This window comes from Microtus oregoni, unplaced genomic scaffold (genome assembly GCF_018167655.1).
Source record: "Microtus oregoni isolate MIOR12 unplaced genomic scaffold, Mior012 000001F_ref0000356, whole genome shotgun sequence".
NCBI lineage: Eukaryota > Metazoa > Chordata > Mammalia > Rodentia > Cricetidae > Microtus > Microtus oregoni.
In genome coordinates, this window is record NW_024543060.1 from 56,523,489 (window position 1) to 56,540,653 (window position 17,165).

At 44.8% G+C, this 17,165-nt stretch overlaps 1 protein-coding gene across 8 annotated transcripts in view; it reads left to right on the forward strand.

The window, feature by feature from the left end:
* Nucleotides 1-16,423, forward strand: part of Grip1 (glutamate receptor interacting protein 1) — a 640,059-nt gene extending 623,636 nt beyond the window's left edge. For 5 of the 8 annotated variants that reach the window (XM_041666725.1, XM_041666698.1, XM_041666716.1 and 2 more), the window contains 3 exons: nt 2,710-2,856; nt 4,931-5,120; nt 16,157-16,423. In XM_041666725.1, coding sequence (XP_041522659.1) covers nt 2,710-2,856; nt 4,931-5,120; nt 16,157-16,197 — 378 coding nt within the window. In that variant the 3' untranslated portion in view covers nt 16,198-16,423. Of the gene's footprint in view, nt 1-2,709; nt 2,857-4,930; nt 6,744-16,156 lie in introns of those variants that run through there. The other 3 variants (XM_041666707.1, XM_041666740.1, XM_041666749.1) reach the window with 1 other exon arrangement.
* The last annotated feature ends 742 nt before the right edge of the window (nt 16,424-17,165 follow it).

Here is a 17,165-nt window from a genome sequence, read left to right on the forward strand (position 1 = left end):
CACACATACACACATACACTCACACATGCACACACACATACACTCACATACATACACGTTCACGTGCACACACACATATATACACGCACACAGACACACACACTCACATACACACGCATACACTTAGTTGAAACAATAGCATCCTTTTTCCTGTTGAAACATCAGGTCTCACAGACGTTATAAGTATGTAGTTCAGCTTCCATTGACAATGGCCCTCCAGTTAGTCTCCCTCACAGTCCCCAAATCCAAGGTTCCTCAGTCACAAGGTGGACCAGGCTGGCTCCAGTAGCAGAAGTGTGCTCTCTTGTCATGGCTGTACAGTGTCACCAGCAAGCATCTTCCTGTCCAGCCGTGATGGCACTGGGCAGTGTCTAACTGCAGAGAACCTTGGCGGAGGGGGCTTTGAGCCTAGAATAAATCCCACTTCGTGTTCACACACCTCCTCTGCACTGGCTTGTAAGCGTGTGGCTCGGTATGACCAGTTAGCCAGAGCACGGAATGCCAGAAAGCCATTTCCTTCTATTCAGCCCGATATATTGCCACATGACAGGCACCTGGTTAGAGCTTTGAAATAGAGCAGTGAACAAGAAGACACTACCTTTCTCCAGAAGCTGCAGCACATAGCTGAGCCCAGGGCACTAACAAAACTTACACTTTCTCATGCCCCACCATCCCTTACCTCTGTGGTCCCGGGCAGATTGCTTACCCTCCATAAAATTGAATTCCATCACCTCTGAAACGACTATAACCACAGACCACAGAGCGGGCTGGTAAGTAGTATTGACCCAGGAAGCTTGATTGCTTTTTGTTCTGTTTTGTTTTGCTTTTAGCTTTCTATTCAGTGAAATAAAATCCCCACTCTGACCCCTTTTGTGTTTCCTTCAGTGGTCCATACCTCTCCTCAGTCAAATAACTGGATATAAAAATCTAAGCCTGCTATAAAAGGTCTAGCTGTCGTGTTTGCCTTGTATAGCTCTGAGGGGTTTGCTTTTTTTCTACTATTTGACAGGAATGTGTGTGTGTGTGTGCATGTGTGTGTATGTGTGTTTGTGTGTGTGTGTTTGTGCGTGTGTAATGATTCGTTTGTGAAGTAAACCTTAATAAAGCAGCACCCACCTCATAGTGCACGTGCATGGAAAGTGCCGGATGAGGGGGCTCAGTGTGGGTTTGACTCTCCTTTCTGTTGTTTCCTCCTGTTCCAGCATTCAGCCCAATCTTTACAACACGGTCAGGGGTTCAGGAAGCATTTTGTGGGTGTGCACATGGTTTTCTCTTTCACCTCAGGCTGCCTCTTGAAGAAGTGAAGCTGGGGGAGGGGTGGAGCTGTAGGGAGCTGCCCTCAGGTGTAGTGCAGGGTATCAGGTATACCGTGGGAGGCTAGACACTTTGAGCTGCTAAAAACGCTGGGCAAGTGAACAGAACTAGCCCATCCCCACATGACGTTTTATTAGGTTGCCTGGGGGTGTTTTAGAAAGAGCTCTGTTGATGAGCTGCATGGGCATCTCAGCAAATACAACAGCGTTTCATCGTGCACATGTTCAAATGGAGAGATGGTGTAGAATACAGTATGTAGGAGAGCACCAGGCTCGTGGGAGGCAGAAAAAGGTTATCCTTCAACATCACTCATCCCTGGCTTCCCTCCCAGCCTGAGGGCTGCTCCAGAGAGACATTAGACATTAGACAAGCTGCCCGCTATGTCCTATGCCTAAGAACTGAAATTTGCCAGGAGGAGGTGGAGTCTGGAGAGGTGGATTAGTGGGTAAGAGTAGTTCTTGCTACACAAGCCTGAGGACCTGAGTTCAGATTCCTAGCCCCCAAGAAAATGCCAGGTATGGCAGTACATGCTTGTAACCCCAGTACCACATGGGGAACAGTAAGGGATAGAATTGATGGGACTTAACAACCAGTCAGCCTTGCTGGAAAACGGCAAGCTCCAGGTTCAGTAAGAGAACCTGTCTCAGGAGAATATGGCTGAGGATGATAGATCAGGGTACCAAGATACCTGACTTTGTCCTCCTCTGACCTACACACACACACACACACACACACACACACACACACAGAGAGAGAGAGAGAGAGAGAGAGAGAGAGAGAGAGAGAGAGAGAGAGAGAAAGAGAGAATACACATGATGTGTTACAAGAAAGGGCCTCTTGTTCATTCCGGCCATCCGGCTAGCTTAGCCATGAAATAACCACACAGAAACTGTATTAATTAAATCACTGCTTGGCCCATTAGCGTCTTATTGGCTAATTCTTGCATCTTAATTTAACCCATTTCTATTAATCTGTGTATCACCACGTGGCAGTGGCTTACCCGGTAATATTCAGCACATCTATCTCCAGCAGATCCATGGCGTCTCTCTGACTCTGCTTTCTTCTTCCCAGCATTCTGCTTAATTTTCCCCACCTACCTAAGTTCTGCTCTATCAACAGGGCCAACAAAGTTTCTTTATTAACCAATGAAAGCAACCCAAAGACAAAAGAGCCTCCTACAGCAATGATGCACGCACTATTTTAGTGAAGAGGAACAATAACAATAAGAGAAAAATGTGACTTATTTGCCCTCCTTTGGCAGCTCAGGTTGAGACTTTAGATTCCAAGGATGCTCTTGGGGTAGGAGCAAAGTAGCAAGGGTGGGTGTCTGACCCAAGAGACTTCAGCAGCAAACGGCTCCTGCTCGGCTAACCTCCACATTTTTGCACTTTCCAGGTGACCTTATACAAGGACTCTGGCGTGGAAGACTTTGGGTTCAGCGTGGCAGATGGCCTGCTGGAGAAAGGAGTGTATGTCAAGAATATCCGCCCAGCTGGGCCAGGTGATCTTGGTGGCCTGAAGCCCTATGACAGGCTCTTACAGGTAAGACCTCAGAGGGAGTCCTGAATCCTTGCCTCTGACCTACAAGCAGCAATGCCCTCCAAATTCTCCTTCACACTCTGGACCCTTCCACTCTCCTCTTGTCATTGCACTATGGCGCCAACAGCAGCGAACAGCTGGATAAAGGATTCTATCTCAACTTCCTGAGTTTTCTGACACTGAGCTGTCCTTTCCGTTTGAATGTTTATTCCTCAAACCTCAGCCTAGATGTTGCCCTGGAGCTCGTTGACCAGCCAGTCTAGCCAAACCACTAAGCTACAGTGTCAGTAAGAGGCCCCGTCTCAAAGAAAGGAGGAGAGCAAACCAGGACGATCCCTGATATCTGTCGCTGACCTCCACACAAAAACACATTCACATGTACCTACAACACACACACACACCACACACACACACACACACACACACACAGAGAGAGAGAGAGAGAGAGAGAGAGAGAGAGAGAGACAATACAGTATTAGCGTGAATGAACAGGAACATGGTGGAGAAAGAAGCAGGTGTTCACGAGGAGACCAGGGAAGTGTAGCTAAATCTACCTACCTGTTTTGGACAAAGTCCTTCGTAACTTCAGCCCATCCCGATGCGACACAGTTCATAAGTTTGATCTGTTGTTTAAAGACAGTGTTCCAGCCAGGGCTAAAGATTTCTGGAAGGAGGGGTTAGACAAAAGTACCCATAGTGAGCGCCTAGCTAGAAGGGGAAGAGAAGCATGGAGGGAGCATAGAACTAAAAACAGTAGAGGATCAAAGCCGAGGGAAGCCGATTGCACCATGAGAAACGAGGGCCCAGGTTTAACAGGGAATCAGGTACGAGAGTAGCCAGCAAGCCTGGTTTAATGAACAACAGCAACAGGGATTTGGATCTTTGACTTGGGTGATGGTTTAAAGACAAATTCTCCCAGTTGTCTCAGCAACTGCAGGCCGTTATGTGGGACATACATTTATAGAGGAGGCCCTGGTGGCTCTTGTCCATCCCATGTCCAGTGTATGCTGTGTATGGTCTCCCACTACTTTGGGAGAAAGCCAGGCCTGGGGGGTGGGCAGCCCTTGGATATGCTTCTGTAATAGTTCAGTGTTGCTCAATAATGGATCCCGGACGGGAGAGCACCGTGAGCCAGTAGGGGAATCCTCTGTCCCCAAGTCACACAGACAAGAATGAAGAGTGAAGACGAGAGAGGAGGTGGCACCTAGTTGTCGGTACTGGGAGCCTTCAAGTTTGGGGGCAAATGTCTGAGTGGTTCATTGAGGAAGTAGTGGAAGCAGGAAGCAGCCAGAGACGAGGCAAAGATGCCCCAAGTGTTCATCTCTAGCCAACAGCTGGAGACATGGATGTGGTGTTCTTCTCAGGCCCGGGCAGAAACCTTTGCCATCATTTGTTACATCAGAGGCAAGCTAGGGGACAGGCGGATGTCTGGAGCAGTAAGCTGCCAGCAGCCAAGGAGCCGAGGATGCTTCGGTTCCCAGAGTTTAAACTGGGTCCTTCAAAGTACCCCACACTTGTCCTAAAAAGCAGGGAAGAGAATGGGAAGCCAGGACTGGGAATTGAACGCAGGTGATTTTAACAAGTGCTGCTGTGGGGTGGGGACTACAACTCCATCGTAGAGTGTTGGTCTAATTGTGTGACCCCCGAGGTTCAATTCCCAAGTTCACAGTGTTGAAAGAGAATTGGAGTGCCTACAGCACGTGTCAGTTGAGGAGGGGGTGGGTTTGTTCTTAATTGAGGTAGCTCTATGCATCATGACAGCCAGACTGCCTGCGGCTACCTTGCTGGAGCCCTTGCCCACCGCTAGTCTACAGCAAAGCAGCTCTCCACTCTAAGCTGCTTTCTTCTGCTGTAAACTGGGGTAGCACTGAGCAACAGAAGACTGACCGGGGTGATCTTAGTGTGGGGACAGAAGGATGTTGCCTTGCTTTTCATCTCCCAACAGGCAGTGGCAGAGGATAAACAGTGAGCCAAGTAGCCAAACGGCGTGGTCCCCCTTGGGATTCAGCCGCTGGCCTCTGGGTTTGGGAGCAGTGGCTGCACTGGTCATTGAAAGTGGCTCTTCTTGGCCTGGCAGGTTAACCACGTCCGGACGAGAGACTTTGACTGCTGCCTGGTCGTGCCGCTCATAGCCGAATCTGGCAACAAGCTGGACCTGGTCATTAGCAGAAACCCACTGGCCTCCCAGAAGTCAGTAGAACAGCAGGCTCTGCCGGGAGACTGGAGCGGACAGAACAGCGCTTTCTTCCCACAGCCCAGCCACGGTGGTAATCTAGAGACCCGAGAACCCACTAACACTTTATAGCAACACCTTCACAAAGCAGGACAAAGACAATATCTACATGGTGCTAAAAATCCCTTTAAGATTTCTGTGACAGCTGAGGCACAGAGAGTCGCGTGGCATTAAGTGCAAGCACAGGGGTCTTTTAAATGTCCCTCATGGCTCATGTTCACACCCCTTCCCAACCTGAAGAGGTCTCTTTTACCATGGCCACTCCAGTAACTGGCAGGCCTTTCTCTGACAGGCCCAATGGTAGAGAATCAAAAGGAAGCAGCCCGCCCCCTTCCCACGACTTAAGATCAGAGAAAACATTTTTACAGTTCATCTTCCTGTCACTTTTTACAGAAACATCGTTTGACAATATTCTCTATGATAATTTCCCTAAGGATGCGTTTCTTACTCTACAGCCATTAACGTAAGAACAGAAGCAACGTGGATTCACGTAGAGCTAGCTCTGCTAGGGGAGCAGATGGGTCAACCGCTAGGCCTGCCACAGTGGGAGGGGTGCGGGTATAGCATTAGGTTTTCTTAAAACGTTTCCACAACGATGCACGCAGGAGATCATAATAGGTGGTGGTAAATGTAGGAATGATTTTAACTAAGATGTATGCTACTCCCCATGCAACGGATGATCAAACAGGATATGTCTTGTGACCTGTTTTTTTCCCCCCTTTAAGACACATTTTTTTAAATAGTTGAAACTCTCTGATAATGAATTAGAATGTGTAGTAACAAGGAGAATTAGTGATATGATCCTATTTTTAAAATCCCAAGACTAAAGAATTTAAGAATGAATGAAGAGTTTAATGAAATGAGGTTCACTTTATGGGTAGGCCACTAGAACTCATCTAGCTCATGTTTGCAGATCGGCACACCGAGGGTGCACAGCACACGTACTTAATGACACGGGGCTACCTTTTGTTCTGAGCCATGCCACTTGCTGAACTTGTAAATACATCTTCACAAAATCTCATTGCCAATCACCTTCCCCAAAGCAATAAAATAACTGTGACAGTTGCTTTAATGTTTGTTGGCAACTGTTGTCATTTGTTCAGATATTTTGAATAGCTATACTAATAACTGTTATTTGGTAAATATTAAAAAATATAGAGATCTGTATATTGATGGTAGAATATCAAAGCAATTATTTTCCAAACATGTTCATTTTGGTCACTAATACACCCACACAGACAAAGCATCCAAACACTGTGTCCTTTGTTTAAGGAAAATGATTCATCTTTTTCTGTGCAAAGAAACATATGATTTCAAACACATTTCAGAACTGCCAGGGCAAGAAAGTATAGAACAGAATCCTGTTAAGGAAAAATAAAAAATAAAAAAAGATCATGAGTCACTTAAATATGTATTTTTGTTTGTAACAAACAAGTATTAAACTGTAAAGTATTTTTGTACAAATTTAATACTTTAATAGCATGGTATTTATCGTCTATGTATGGTTTTGGGGAATTCAAAATTGTTGCAAATATTTGTATGAAAAAAAATCCTCTACCAAATGGAATAAACAGTGATTTTAAAAAGCCAAAATAAAAAAAAAATGACCTGCATTTTTGGTGCATTGACTGTAATTCAGTGTCCCAGCCTGAACGCTGCAATGTTCATTTCCAGTTTCCCAAAGGAGGGAAGAGTCTCTGTCAACTCGGAGATCCCTCAGGATGAATGAGAGAATGAGCTATGAAGTCAGATCTGGGTTTGGATGCCAACGCTAGTGCTCAAAATGTGGTGTGAATTTACCTCCTGGCAGCGGCTTCCCCACGTGGGACACCAGAGAGCCAACAGCCCATGCTCTTAAATATACAAGAAAGGGCGGAGAACACCTGCACACAGCAACGCCTTTGAAACCAGTGTGGCATTCACTTTAGGGGACCATGATCATTCCTGACTCACAGGTGCGACATCTGCCCTTAGGAAACACGGCGTGCATTCTTGAAGGCACATTTACATAAGTTATTAAAATGCATCCTTTAACTATGATATCTTTTAAAAACTACATCAGGAGTCTCAACACGGCTCTGTTACTTCACTTTCATTTTTATAAAATTACATCCAGTATGCACAGGTCACATTATAAACACATGGCAGTCACATGACCCCAAGTGAAGCTCCATTTTTTAATTTGTATTTTTTATTATTATTATTATTAATAATTATTATTATTGTAGAGCCCAAACCCAAACAACTGTAGCATAAGGTCTGTACAGCAACTTGAGGTGAAAATCAAGGCAAGGAAGTGTGTCCAGAGCCAATCCTGTCAACTAGAATGAGGGATGAGCTCATGTGAAAGGCTGAGATGAAGTCGAACAACGAATCAATGGCCAATGACTGCTAGAAACGATGAAAATAGAGTCCAGAGATCTCAGGTGGTCATTTCCAAACGCAGTGACCAGCTTCAGTGTCACACAGTGCGTATGGCCATCCAGGGAGGCCAGCATGGGAAACTTGTGCGACCCTGGCCACTGGTGGGTGCTCAGCCATGGTAGTGAACCCTTGAGTCTTCATGGGCTGCGAAGAACCAGCATTTGCTTCGCATCCCAACTTTAGACTCCCAGACAGTACTCTCTTCCAGTGACAGCTGCCAGAATACTGAGTTAGTTTAACTAGGTGTATTTTGACCGTATAAAGACAGACATCGTATAAAAGCTAGTTCCTGCCAGGTGTAGAGGAGCATGCTCTTAGGCCCAGACTCTGGAGCAGGGACAGGCAGATTTCTGTGATCTAGAGTGACTTCCAGACGAGCCAGGGGCTATGTTGAGACCCAGTTACATATAATTTGTTTCACTGTGTTTTAAGGAAAGCAGGCTAATTTAAATATCCCCTTGATGGCATTGAAGTTGTGAGTTCTATATTTAGAGTACAGCTATAGTTGAAGTTTTCTATCTACTAGTTTGATAGTTCCTATTCCCTCCTCTATACCCACCAACCTCTGTGCTCCAGAAAATGGGCATCGGCAGGAACCATCCTTTCCACATCACTATAGTAAGCCACAGACTGCCACCCACTCCTGTGCCAATTATTTATTCCTCAGTTGTTCCGAAATGATGAGCTGAACAGTCAGCATCCACAGGGCAATCTGATAGAATAACAAACTCTTTCCCAAGACCCTGACTAACTCTCATGTCAGCCAGAATACAGCCCTCCCTAGGGTAAATGAGAGTTAACACATTCTCCATGATAAAAACAACAGGGAACAGTCCATGGAACTTTCAAAATATAATTACGGGGCTGGAGAGATGGTTCCGCAGTTAAGAGCACATACCGCACTTGCAAAGGTTCCCAGGACCCAGGTCAGGCAGCTCACGACTTCCATGGGGATCCAACACCTCTGGCCTCCTCAGGCATCTGCACTCACATGCATGTTCCTACATGCACGTGCACACACACATGCACACATACACACACAAATATAGTAAAAGTAGATCTTTAAATTTTCTACATATTTTGTAAACTATTAGCTGGACTCACCAGCGGGAGAAGGGGCTCTCCAGTTATCAGGAGTGCAAGGCGAGCCCTGCTACCTGCCTTCCAGAAACAGCAGATTATGGAGGACTATTCTGATCACCAGTCAAGTGGCAAATGACTTAGACAAACTCCTCAAGATTCGAACCCTCAAAACTGAGTCTCTGAAACACAAATGGACTTGGATTTGAAACAGAAAGTCTAGACGAGGAAGTCTTGACTTACAGTTCCAAGGAGATGTAACTACTGAAACTTGCTGCAAAGAAAAGCCCAAATCCAGATGGTTTCACTTAGGAATCCCCAAGCATTTCAAGAAGATCAAGCACCACTTCTTCACAAACTAGAGAGTGTGGAATGTTTCTCCATTCGTTCTTATGGCCAACATACCCTGATGTCAACACCAGACTAAGAAAATTACCCACTCACGTCACCTAAGATTGTTGGGGACAAAATCCCCAGCAGGGCCCTGCAAACTGAATCAGCAGTGGTTTTTGTCTTTTGTTGTATCCTAGAGAAAGTCTGTTTGGGTTAACATCCAAAAAACAAAATCAGCACATTATACCATAGCCATATAATGAAGGCTAAAACTATATCGTCACACTAGAAACAGAAAAAAACAATCGATAAAAATTCCCTCCATAAAAACATACAACAAACTAGCAACAGAGAGAAATCCTGGTCTTAAAGAGCATGAAAAAAAAAAAGTTCACTGCTAACAAGAGATGTTAAAAGATTGAATTCTTCCTCCAGTGCTATTTGGAGGCCATGCCGAATCCTCTCTCCCTCACCCAAGGCCTGTGTGTTTAAGGTTTGGTCTCCAGAGTAGTCCTACTGGGAAGTGCCGTGGACCCTTAGGATGTGAGGCCTTGGGGGGTATCCTCCAGTGACTAACTTTGATTTCAAAAAGGATTGTGGGGCTCAGTCCTGCCTAGTTTCTCGTCTTGATTCCTGGTTCACAAGGCGAGGAGTTTGCACTATGACACAACCTCCACCATGATGAACGATGGTCCCCGTCACTGGAGATACGTAGAGACTTTGGAACTGGGAACCAAATGAGCTTTGTCTTCATGATTCACTACAGTGACAGCTGACAAATACGCCTTAATGTCAGGAACACAGCAAGGGTCCACATTTGTGCCCTCTCTACAACGGTGCACGCAGAGCATCTGGCGAGGGTGCTAGGCAAGACAACAACATAAAATGCACCCAGATTGGAAAGAGAGAATTCAAGTGACACCTGCCTGTAGATGAAATGTCTTATCAGAAAACTCAGAGGAATCCACCAAAACCTACCAGAATCAACCAGTTCACCAAGGCCAGTATACAAAAACCGTTTGCTTCTGTGGAGTAACAAGGAACCAACCAAAAATCATGACAAGGGCTGAGGAGACAACGTAGTGAATGCTTGTCACGCAAGCATGGTGCGCTCTGAGGTTTTCTTTCAAAGCCCAGCTAGAAACCTGTGCTTGTCATCCCACTGCTGGGGAGGAGGAGACAAGCCAACCCTGGGGCTCACTGGACACCCGACAAGCCAGGGATCTGCAGGTAACAAACGGATCCTTTCTCAAAAACAAACAAAAACAAGGCGGATGGCCCCTGAGGAACACCTGAGGCTGCTCTCCGCCTCCTCCGTGTGTGCGCGTACACCTGCACAAAGACAAAAACACGCACGGAAACAACTTCAATTTAATCGTATCGAAAAGAAGAGAAATTTAAAAGTAAACCTCACCTAAAGTCACTACATTAATTTAGAATTATTAGATGGGACGCTCTAAACTCCAAAGAGGGCCCTGACAGTGAAAGAAGAGAGTCCCTGTAGTTCCTAAGAGACGAAGTTAAAATGAGGTTGATCCAGTCCTAAAACTTGTCTCTAAAGTTCAATCCCCACCAGATTTCTAGCTGCCTTCTTCACAAAACCTGGAAGCATACATTCATACAGAAATGCGGAGAATCCAGGTCACAATGGCTAACGCCTTTAATCTCAGCACTCTTGAGGCAGAGGCAAGAGGATCTGTCTGACTTGGAGGCCAGCCTGGTCTACATAGCAAGTTCCAGGCCAACCAGGGCTCGTGTGAGGCCATGTCTTAAAAAGAAAACAACAACAAAACCCCAAGGGACCCAGAACAACTAAAACAATCTTGTAAAAGAACAGCCAAGTTAGAAGGCTTGTGCTTGACTCCAAATCTTACAGTACTACAGTCTACAGTACTGAAGTCAGCATGCTGTGGTATTTACACACAAGCCAACATACAGATCTGTGGGGTACAACTAGAAAGCCATAAACACACTGTCATACGGGCAACTGACTTTTGACAAGGATATGGAGACAACCAACAGGGGAAAAGACAATCTCTTTAATAGAGATCAAACACTTGGATAGCCACCTGCAAAAGAATGAACCAAGACCCCTTTGTCACACCTTATGCAAAGGCTCACTAAAAGTGAATCTGACATCTAAACAAGTCCAAAAACTGTTAGATGCTTAGAAGAAAAACACAGAACTAAATCTTCATGGCTCTGCACAGGCCATGGTGTGCAGGCTATAACACCAAAAATACCGCAAGCAATAGCATCCCACAGTGGGCATTGCTAGAATCAAAAACATGTCCTTCAACATAAAACTTCACAGAACGAGAGGGGGAAATGCAGGTCATTTGTTTTGTTTTTTATAAAGGACTCATATGTAGACTGTATCAGGAACTCTCCGATTTTGATATTAACCTAATAGTCAAAACATAGAAATAGATTTTTTTTCTCCAAAGACCACAAATCAAAATCAGAATGAAATACCTTGTCCTACTCCCACAATGGTTATTCAGTTAAAAAAAGGGGGGGGGGGGCAGTGGTGGCACATGCCTTTAATCCCAGCACTAGGGAGGCAGAGGCAGGCGGATCTCTGGGAGTTCGAGGCCAGCCTGGTCTACAAGAGCTAGTTCCAGGACAGGCACCAAAGCTACAGAGAAACCCTGTCTCGAAAAACCAAAAAAAAAAAAAAAAAAAGAGGGGGGCGTTGGTGGAAATACACTCAGAGGCAGGCGGATCTCTGTGAATTTGAGACCAGTCTGTTCTTCAAGAGCTAATTCCAGGACAGCTAAGGCTGTGACATAGAGAAGCCCTGTCTAGAAAAACAAACAAAAAAGGTGCATGGCTTAGAGAAAGATCACCTGCTACACAAGCTGAAGGACCTGAGTTCAAATCTCAGAACCCATGTAAAATGCAGGCTGTCGTCATGCATAGCTGTAACCCTAATGCTGAGGAGACAGAACAGAAGAAGAGTTCCTGACCACTGACAGACCCCATCATAAGGGCCTAAGGCAGTAATGGAGCAGAACATTCTACATCCTCCTTCATATTCAATTAGGTGCATGCACCCTCCCCCAAACACACACAGGTCCACAAACTCCATACATACATGCACGCACGCACACACACATACACACGCACTGGAGAAATTGGAATTTTCATAACTACCAGCGACAATATAAAATGCTAACTGCTGAAGAGTCTAAAGACAGACTTATTATATAACCCAGCAATTCTACCTAGTGACATAATCCAAAAACACGAAAACATTTATCTATACACAAAAGTGTTTACACAAAGTGATCAGAGTAGTATTAATTATAACAGCCAGAGTAGAAATCACCCTGTCAACCCAACATGCAATATATCCATACAAAAGAATTATTTAGTAATGAGTTGAATTACCAATATAGTACTGATACGATGTTGGTAAAATCTGAATAGCATTGTCATGTTCAAAAGGACCTCATATTGTCTTCACTTACAGGAACTGTGCAGTATAGGCAAATCCACAGACAAATCAGTTAGCTAGAGTAAATGAGTAGATTATGCTTAGTGGGGTGTAGGTTTGGGAGGTCACGAAAGTACCCTAAGATGGATTGTAGTGAGTTTCACAATTCATTCACTACACTAAAAGCTACTAAACTGTATTCATTAAGTGAGTAAATTTTATAGAATTTGTTCACAACCCTATTGAAAACATTAAGTTAATGAGTACTTAACTTTTTATTTTACCATTCGTCTTAGTTCCTTGTGTTATTATAAACAAAAAACAGACTAGGCAACTTAGTAAAGCAAAGAGTGAATTTATTGCTCACAAAGGCGTATCCCGGAGATACCGATGACTAGAACCACAGAACAGCAACAAGAGAATGTTACAATCAGAAGAGGGACACAATTGTTATTGTTTGTTTGTTTCCCAGTACATAGACAAGTTAGTTTAGGGTTAGAGCTGCAATTTAGTAGTAAAGTACTTATTTAAAGCCCAAAATGAAAGGAAAAGAGAGAAAAATGTCCCCGCGCTATACCAGCAATCCAACAGGAAAACAGCCGAGCATGTGAAAATAAAGTGATGTGCACACATTAACTAAATATTCTGTTGCCAGGAGTGTCTGCATGATCTGAGCTCTGGAGAGTGGCAATTTATAACACGATGAGAACTGCAATAAAGCAGCCAGACAAGGTGTGTGTGTAGCCAGTATGCACCTCTAATGGGGACCTGTCATCCCCGGGCAAAACACAGCAAAAATAAAAACAAAAATAAGAGATCTCAGGACAGCAAAAAAGTGACTTTCACCAGGCATCCACTACCGCCGCAAAACCCATCTTTGGGGAGACACATTCAAACCACAGCACCACTTGGCAATAAATATTTTTTAAAAACATACTGCTTGGCAATAAATACTTTTAAAAAAACCAATCTACTTTAAGAGGAAGGTTCCCTACAATGGGATATAATCAAAACATACTCCCAACTAGAAAAGGCAAATCCAAAAAAAAGTCCCAAGGATGCTAAGTCCCAGGAGCAGGGATGGAGCGAGTGATGGCCTTGTATCGACACCTCTGTGGCAAACACGGCACCCCCGGATGTGTGAGCATCAACAGGTACAATTAGCCCACCTTTGCTACTACTTTGGGGTACTGGCAATGATGATCCACAGTGGTCACACAGCTTATCACAGAACATACGACATCCCTAAAACGGGAGAGTTCTAAACACACAGCATCTTTTTCCATAATCTCCATCCAGTGTTAACTGTTCTCATGGGGACAGAGGAGAAAATCATCGTGTCTATCAGGTGAATTTAAAATATCTGCTTTTAAATTCAGATTTAAAAATACAAATAAAAATTTCTTTTGGAGCAAATACCCAAAATACAAATGCCAAAAAATAAAATCCCAGTTATAGCTATCTTCTTATGGCTTGAAACACTGAGGCTAAAATAGTCACTGTGCCTTGAAAGGAAAAATAATTATTCTTTCTCTTTGGAGGCTTTCATTGTGGTGTTGCCTGAACATCGCGGTCTGGTGATGTTGCCCAGGCTGGCCTGGAACTCAAGATTGTCCTGTGTCCGCTTCCTGACTGCTGGGATTCTCGATGTGAGCCACCACATCTGACTCAACCATTTCTTGGTCGTCAGTGGGTTTGAAAAGTTGTCTGCGAATTGGGTTATTCAACCTCAAATTCTGAAATACAGAAGACACCTGTGGAGACGGTTTTTCAACCTGTTTGGAAATAAAAATAAAGTTAATTTTATAAATACACACCTTGCCTACCATAGGCACTCCCATTCCCCCCCCCCCCCCCGACTGCTTCTAAAGAAGAGAGAATGCACTCCTCACAATCGTTGAAGGCTTGAGCTACCTACCAATGCTCTATCTGCTACTTGGAGGATCACATCTGCTCCTGCCCCCTGTGGCATCCCCTGTACCCAGCTAAGGGTCTGACATGGAGAAGGAACTGTATATTGCCTAAACATAGGCATCTAAGTTCTAAAAGCAAGGGATGGGGCTTACTATCTAATATGGGAGCAAGGCACAGAATTACAATGAAGGTTCCCTGTGCAAACATTAAGAATCTGAAGATGAAAACGAGTCCCTAGGCACACAGTCCTGATGGCTGCCAGGCTGCACACCCTTCATGTCCCTAGTGATGCCCAAGTAGCATCCACGAGGCCACCATGGTCCTCAGTTTTTACCATCATAGGAAAATGGAAAAGAAACACAACGCATTTCCACAATGCTATCCCTGTCCATTTGAGTTTGGGCGTGGTTATTCAACCACTCGTGCCAACTTGCCTGAACTTCTGGAACCTGGATTTTGTCATACATTATTCTAGGCATTCCCACAGAGGCATGGCTGAATGAAATATTCAAGTCGGTGAATCTCTGATATGTGGATTACCTCTGCAAGGTGGGTGGACCTCATCCAGTCGCTTGAAAACCATAACATGAAAAAGATCAAGACCCTTGTTCCTCGGAAAGCCTGTGGCTGCCTGCCTTAACACTCAAGCTGCAGCGCTGTCTACATGTGGTTCTATAAACTCTCCCTTACAGGTCTCTGCAATTACTTGAACAGGTTTCTTCCGATGCCGTCTACTGGGACAGACACTCGGAGAGACAGATGGACCATGCAAATGGCTCTGTTTCCTGAAAAACAGACTAATACAGGGGCTGACCTTCCCTCAGCCATGATGATTGTCTTATCTAGCTTGCTTTTTATATTACAATGCGAATTTTACAGAAACATATTTTCTGGAAATAACTGTTTTATCTGATAAATTTGGCAGTGTTGGCTCAGATCAGATATTTGTATCAAAAAGAACAACTGTATTTTTATTTTTCTACTTTTGAAGCAGGCAAGATAACAGGTCAACATTTCCCCTCAGGATTTTTTTTTTTCAAAACCCAACACTGTTAATGTACTAGGAAGCATGGAAGCAAAGTGGGGTCCAGTCATTAGTAGTGCCATGCAGACCATGATGACATTTGGGCCGATGGTGAACTATATATAATATAATAGCAGTCCCCTACAGTCAAAATGGAGCTAAAAGTTTCCTATTGTCTCATGCAGGGCTCTAACCACGGATTTGGGCAGTCAGTGACACAGACCTGCCGATGTGGAAATGCAGCTATGCTTCTAGCCAATGCTTTTATGGTCAACTTTGACTTTTATCACTAATTCAGAGTTCTCAACTTGTGGGCGGTGACCCCTCTGAGGGTGGACTGACCCTTTCACAGGGTCACCTAAGACCATCGGAAAGTACAGATTGCAATTCATAACAGTGGCAAAGTTACAATTAATAAAGTAGCAACAAAAATAATTTCATGGTTGGGGGGGTCACGACAACAGCGTTAGGAGGGTCGCAAACCACTGATTTAGAGTGTGATCCATGCACACTTTCTTACCCCGGGAAAGAGCATATGACACGGTCTTACTGTGTCCCCTATTGCACCTACGTGGGTGTGAGCACACACTGACAGTATTTGCACGGCAATGGCTCGACCGCCTAAGGAGGTATTTCTCAAAATATATCCTTGTAGTACAGCCGTATATGTCTCCATGTGTTGAATTTAAAGCTGGTGTGGCTCGTGGGTAAAAATGTGAATTTGAAGAAAGGACATATGGACAGCCCTTCTCACTTTTTTTCTTTCAAAAATGATATATTCTTCTAGAGTTATGGAAAGACAGAAGTGTCTAATTTACCAGTCCTAATGTTCTGAATTCTGTTTCCCCATTTGCAGGGATTCCTGTAGACGCCGTATACTTTTGGCAAAGCCTGTGAGAAAGAAGAACATCATCTCCTCCCACGAGCACACTTTGGGCCGATGTCATCGTGCAAGGACGTGAGCCAGCACACAACAGTCCCCAATCACTCTTATGTTCGCAGATCTGCAATACTGGCCTTGGTCAAAGTCAGAGGCTCCAGGAGACTCAGGACTGGGGCTGAACAACACTGCCAATTTCTCTTTGTTCCACCCCCACCCACTGTTGGTGAGAAGAAATATAACTCAAGAAACTTTTTTTGAAGGCTCTTTCTTTACAATTGTCCTCTACTGGTCTGGTCAGAAGCCTAACTTCAGGGCCTTTGCAAGCTTACTTTGGGGTGGGGCGGGGGGGAGGGGGTTGGGCATCACACTAAGATGAAAATGGCGCATCAAAGGTCACCTCTGCACCGGGGTATAGATGAGGCTTAGAGTCACCATGGAAGAAAAAGGACTGTCCCTTTCCCTACAAAACTGTTGCTTATCCTTTTTACTAATTCCGACTACTGATACCTGGAGCCTATGCCCAGGCCAAACACATGCGTGCCACTCCTGACCCAACGCCAGCTACACCTGACTCATTTTTAGGACTCAGCTCAGCCCCCTTAGCATCTCTCCTGCCCTGTGGTAAGTACCTGACAGCTAGACAAATCACTGTGCCCAGGGTTTCTGGATGCCAAGAACTTAAGAGTTTTTCCCTGATCACCATCCATTACACCAAGGCCAAGGTCACCTCCTTGAATTTCAATTCACAAGCACTTACAAGGATCCCAGGAATCTCCACTCCAATAGGAAGAATGGACAGTCTCTTTAAGAGTCTGTCCATCCGTCCCGACTGCCCTGGGTCTGTAGTCCACAGTCCGTCCATCCGTCCCGACTGCCCTGGGTCCGCAGTCCGTCCATCCGTCCCGATTGCCCTGGGTCTGCAGCACTACCTCTCAACTGTGTACCCTGTTCTCCCAATCTGCTATCTCCTCTCAGTTGAACT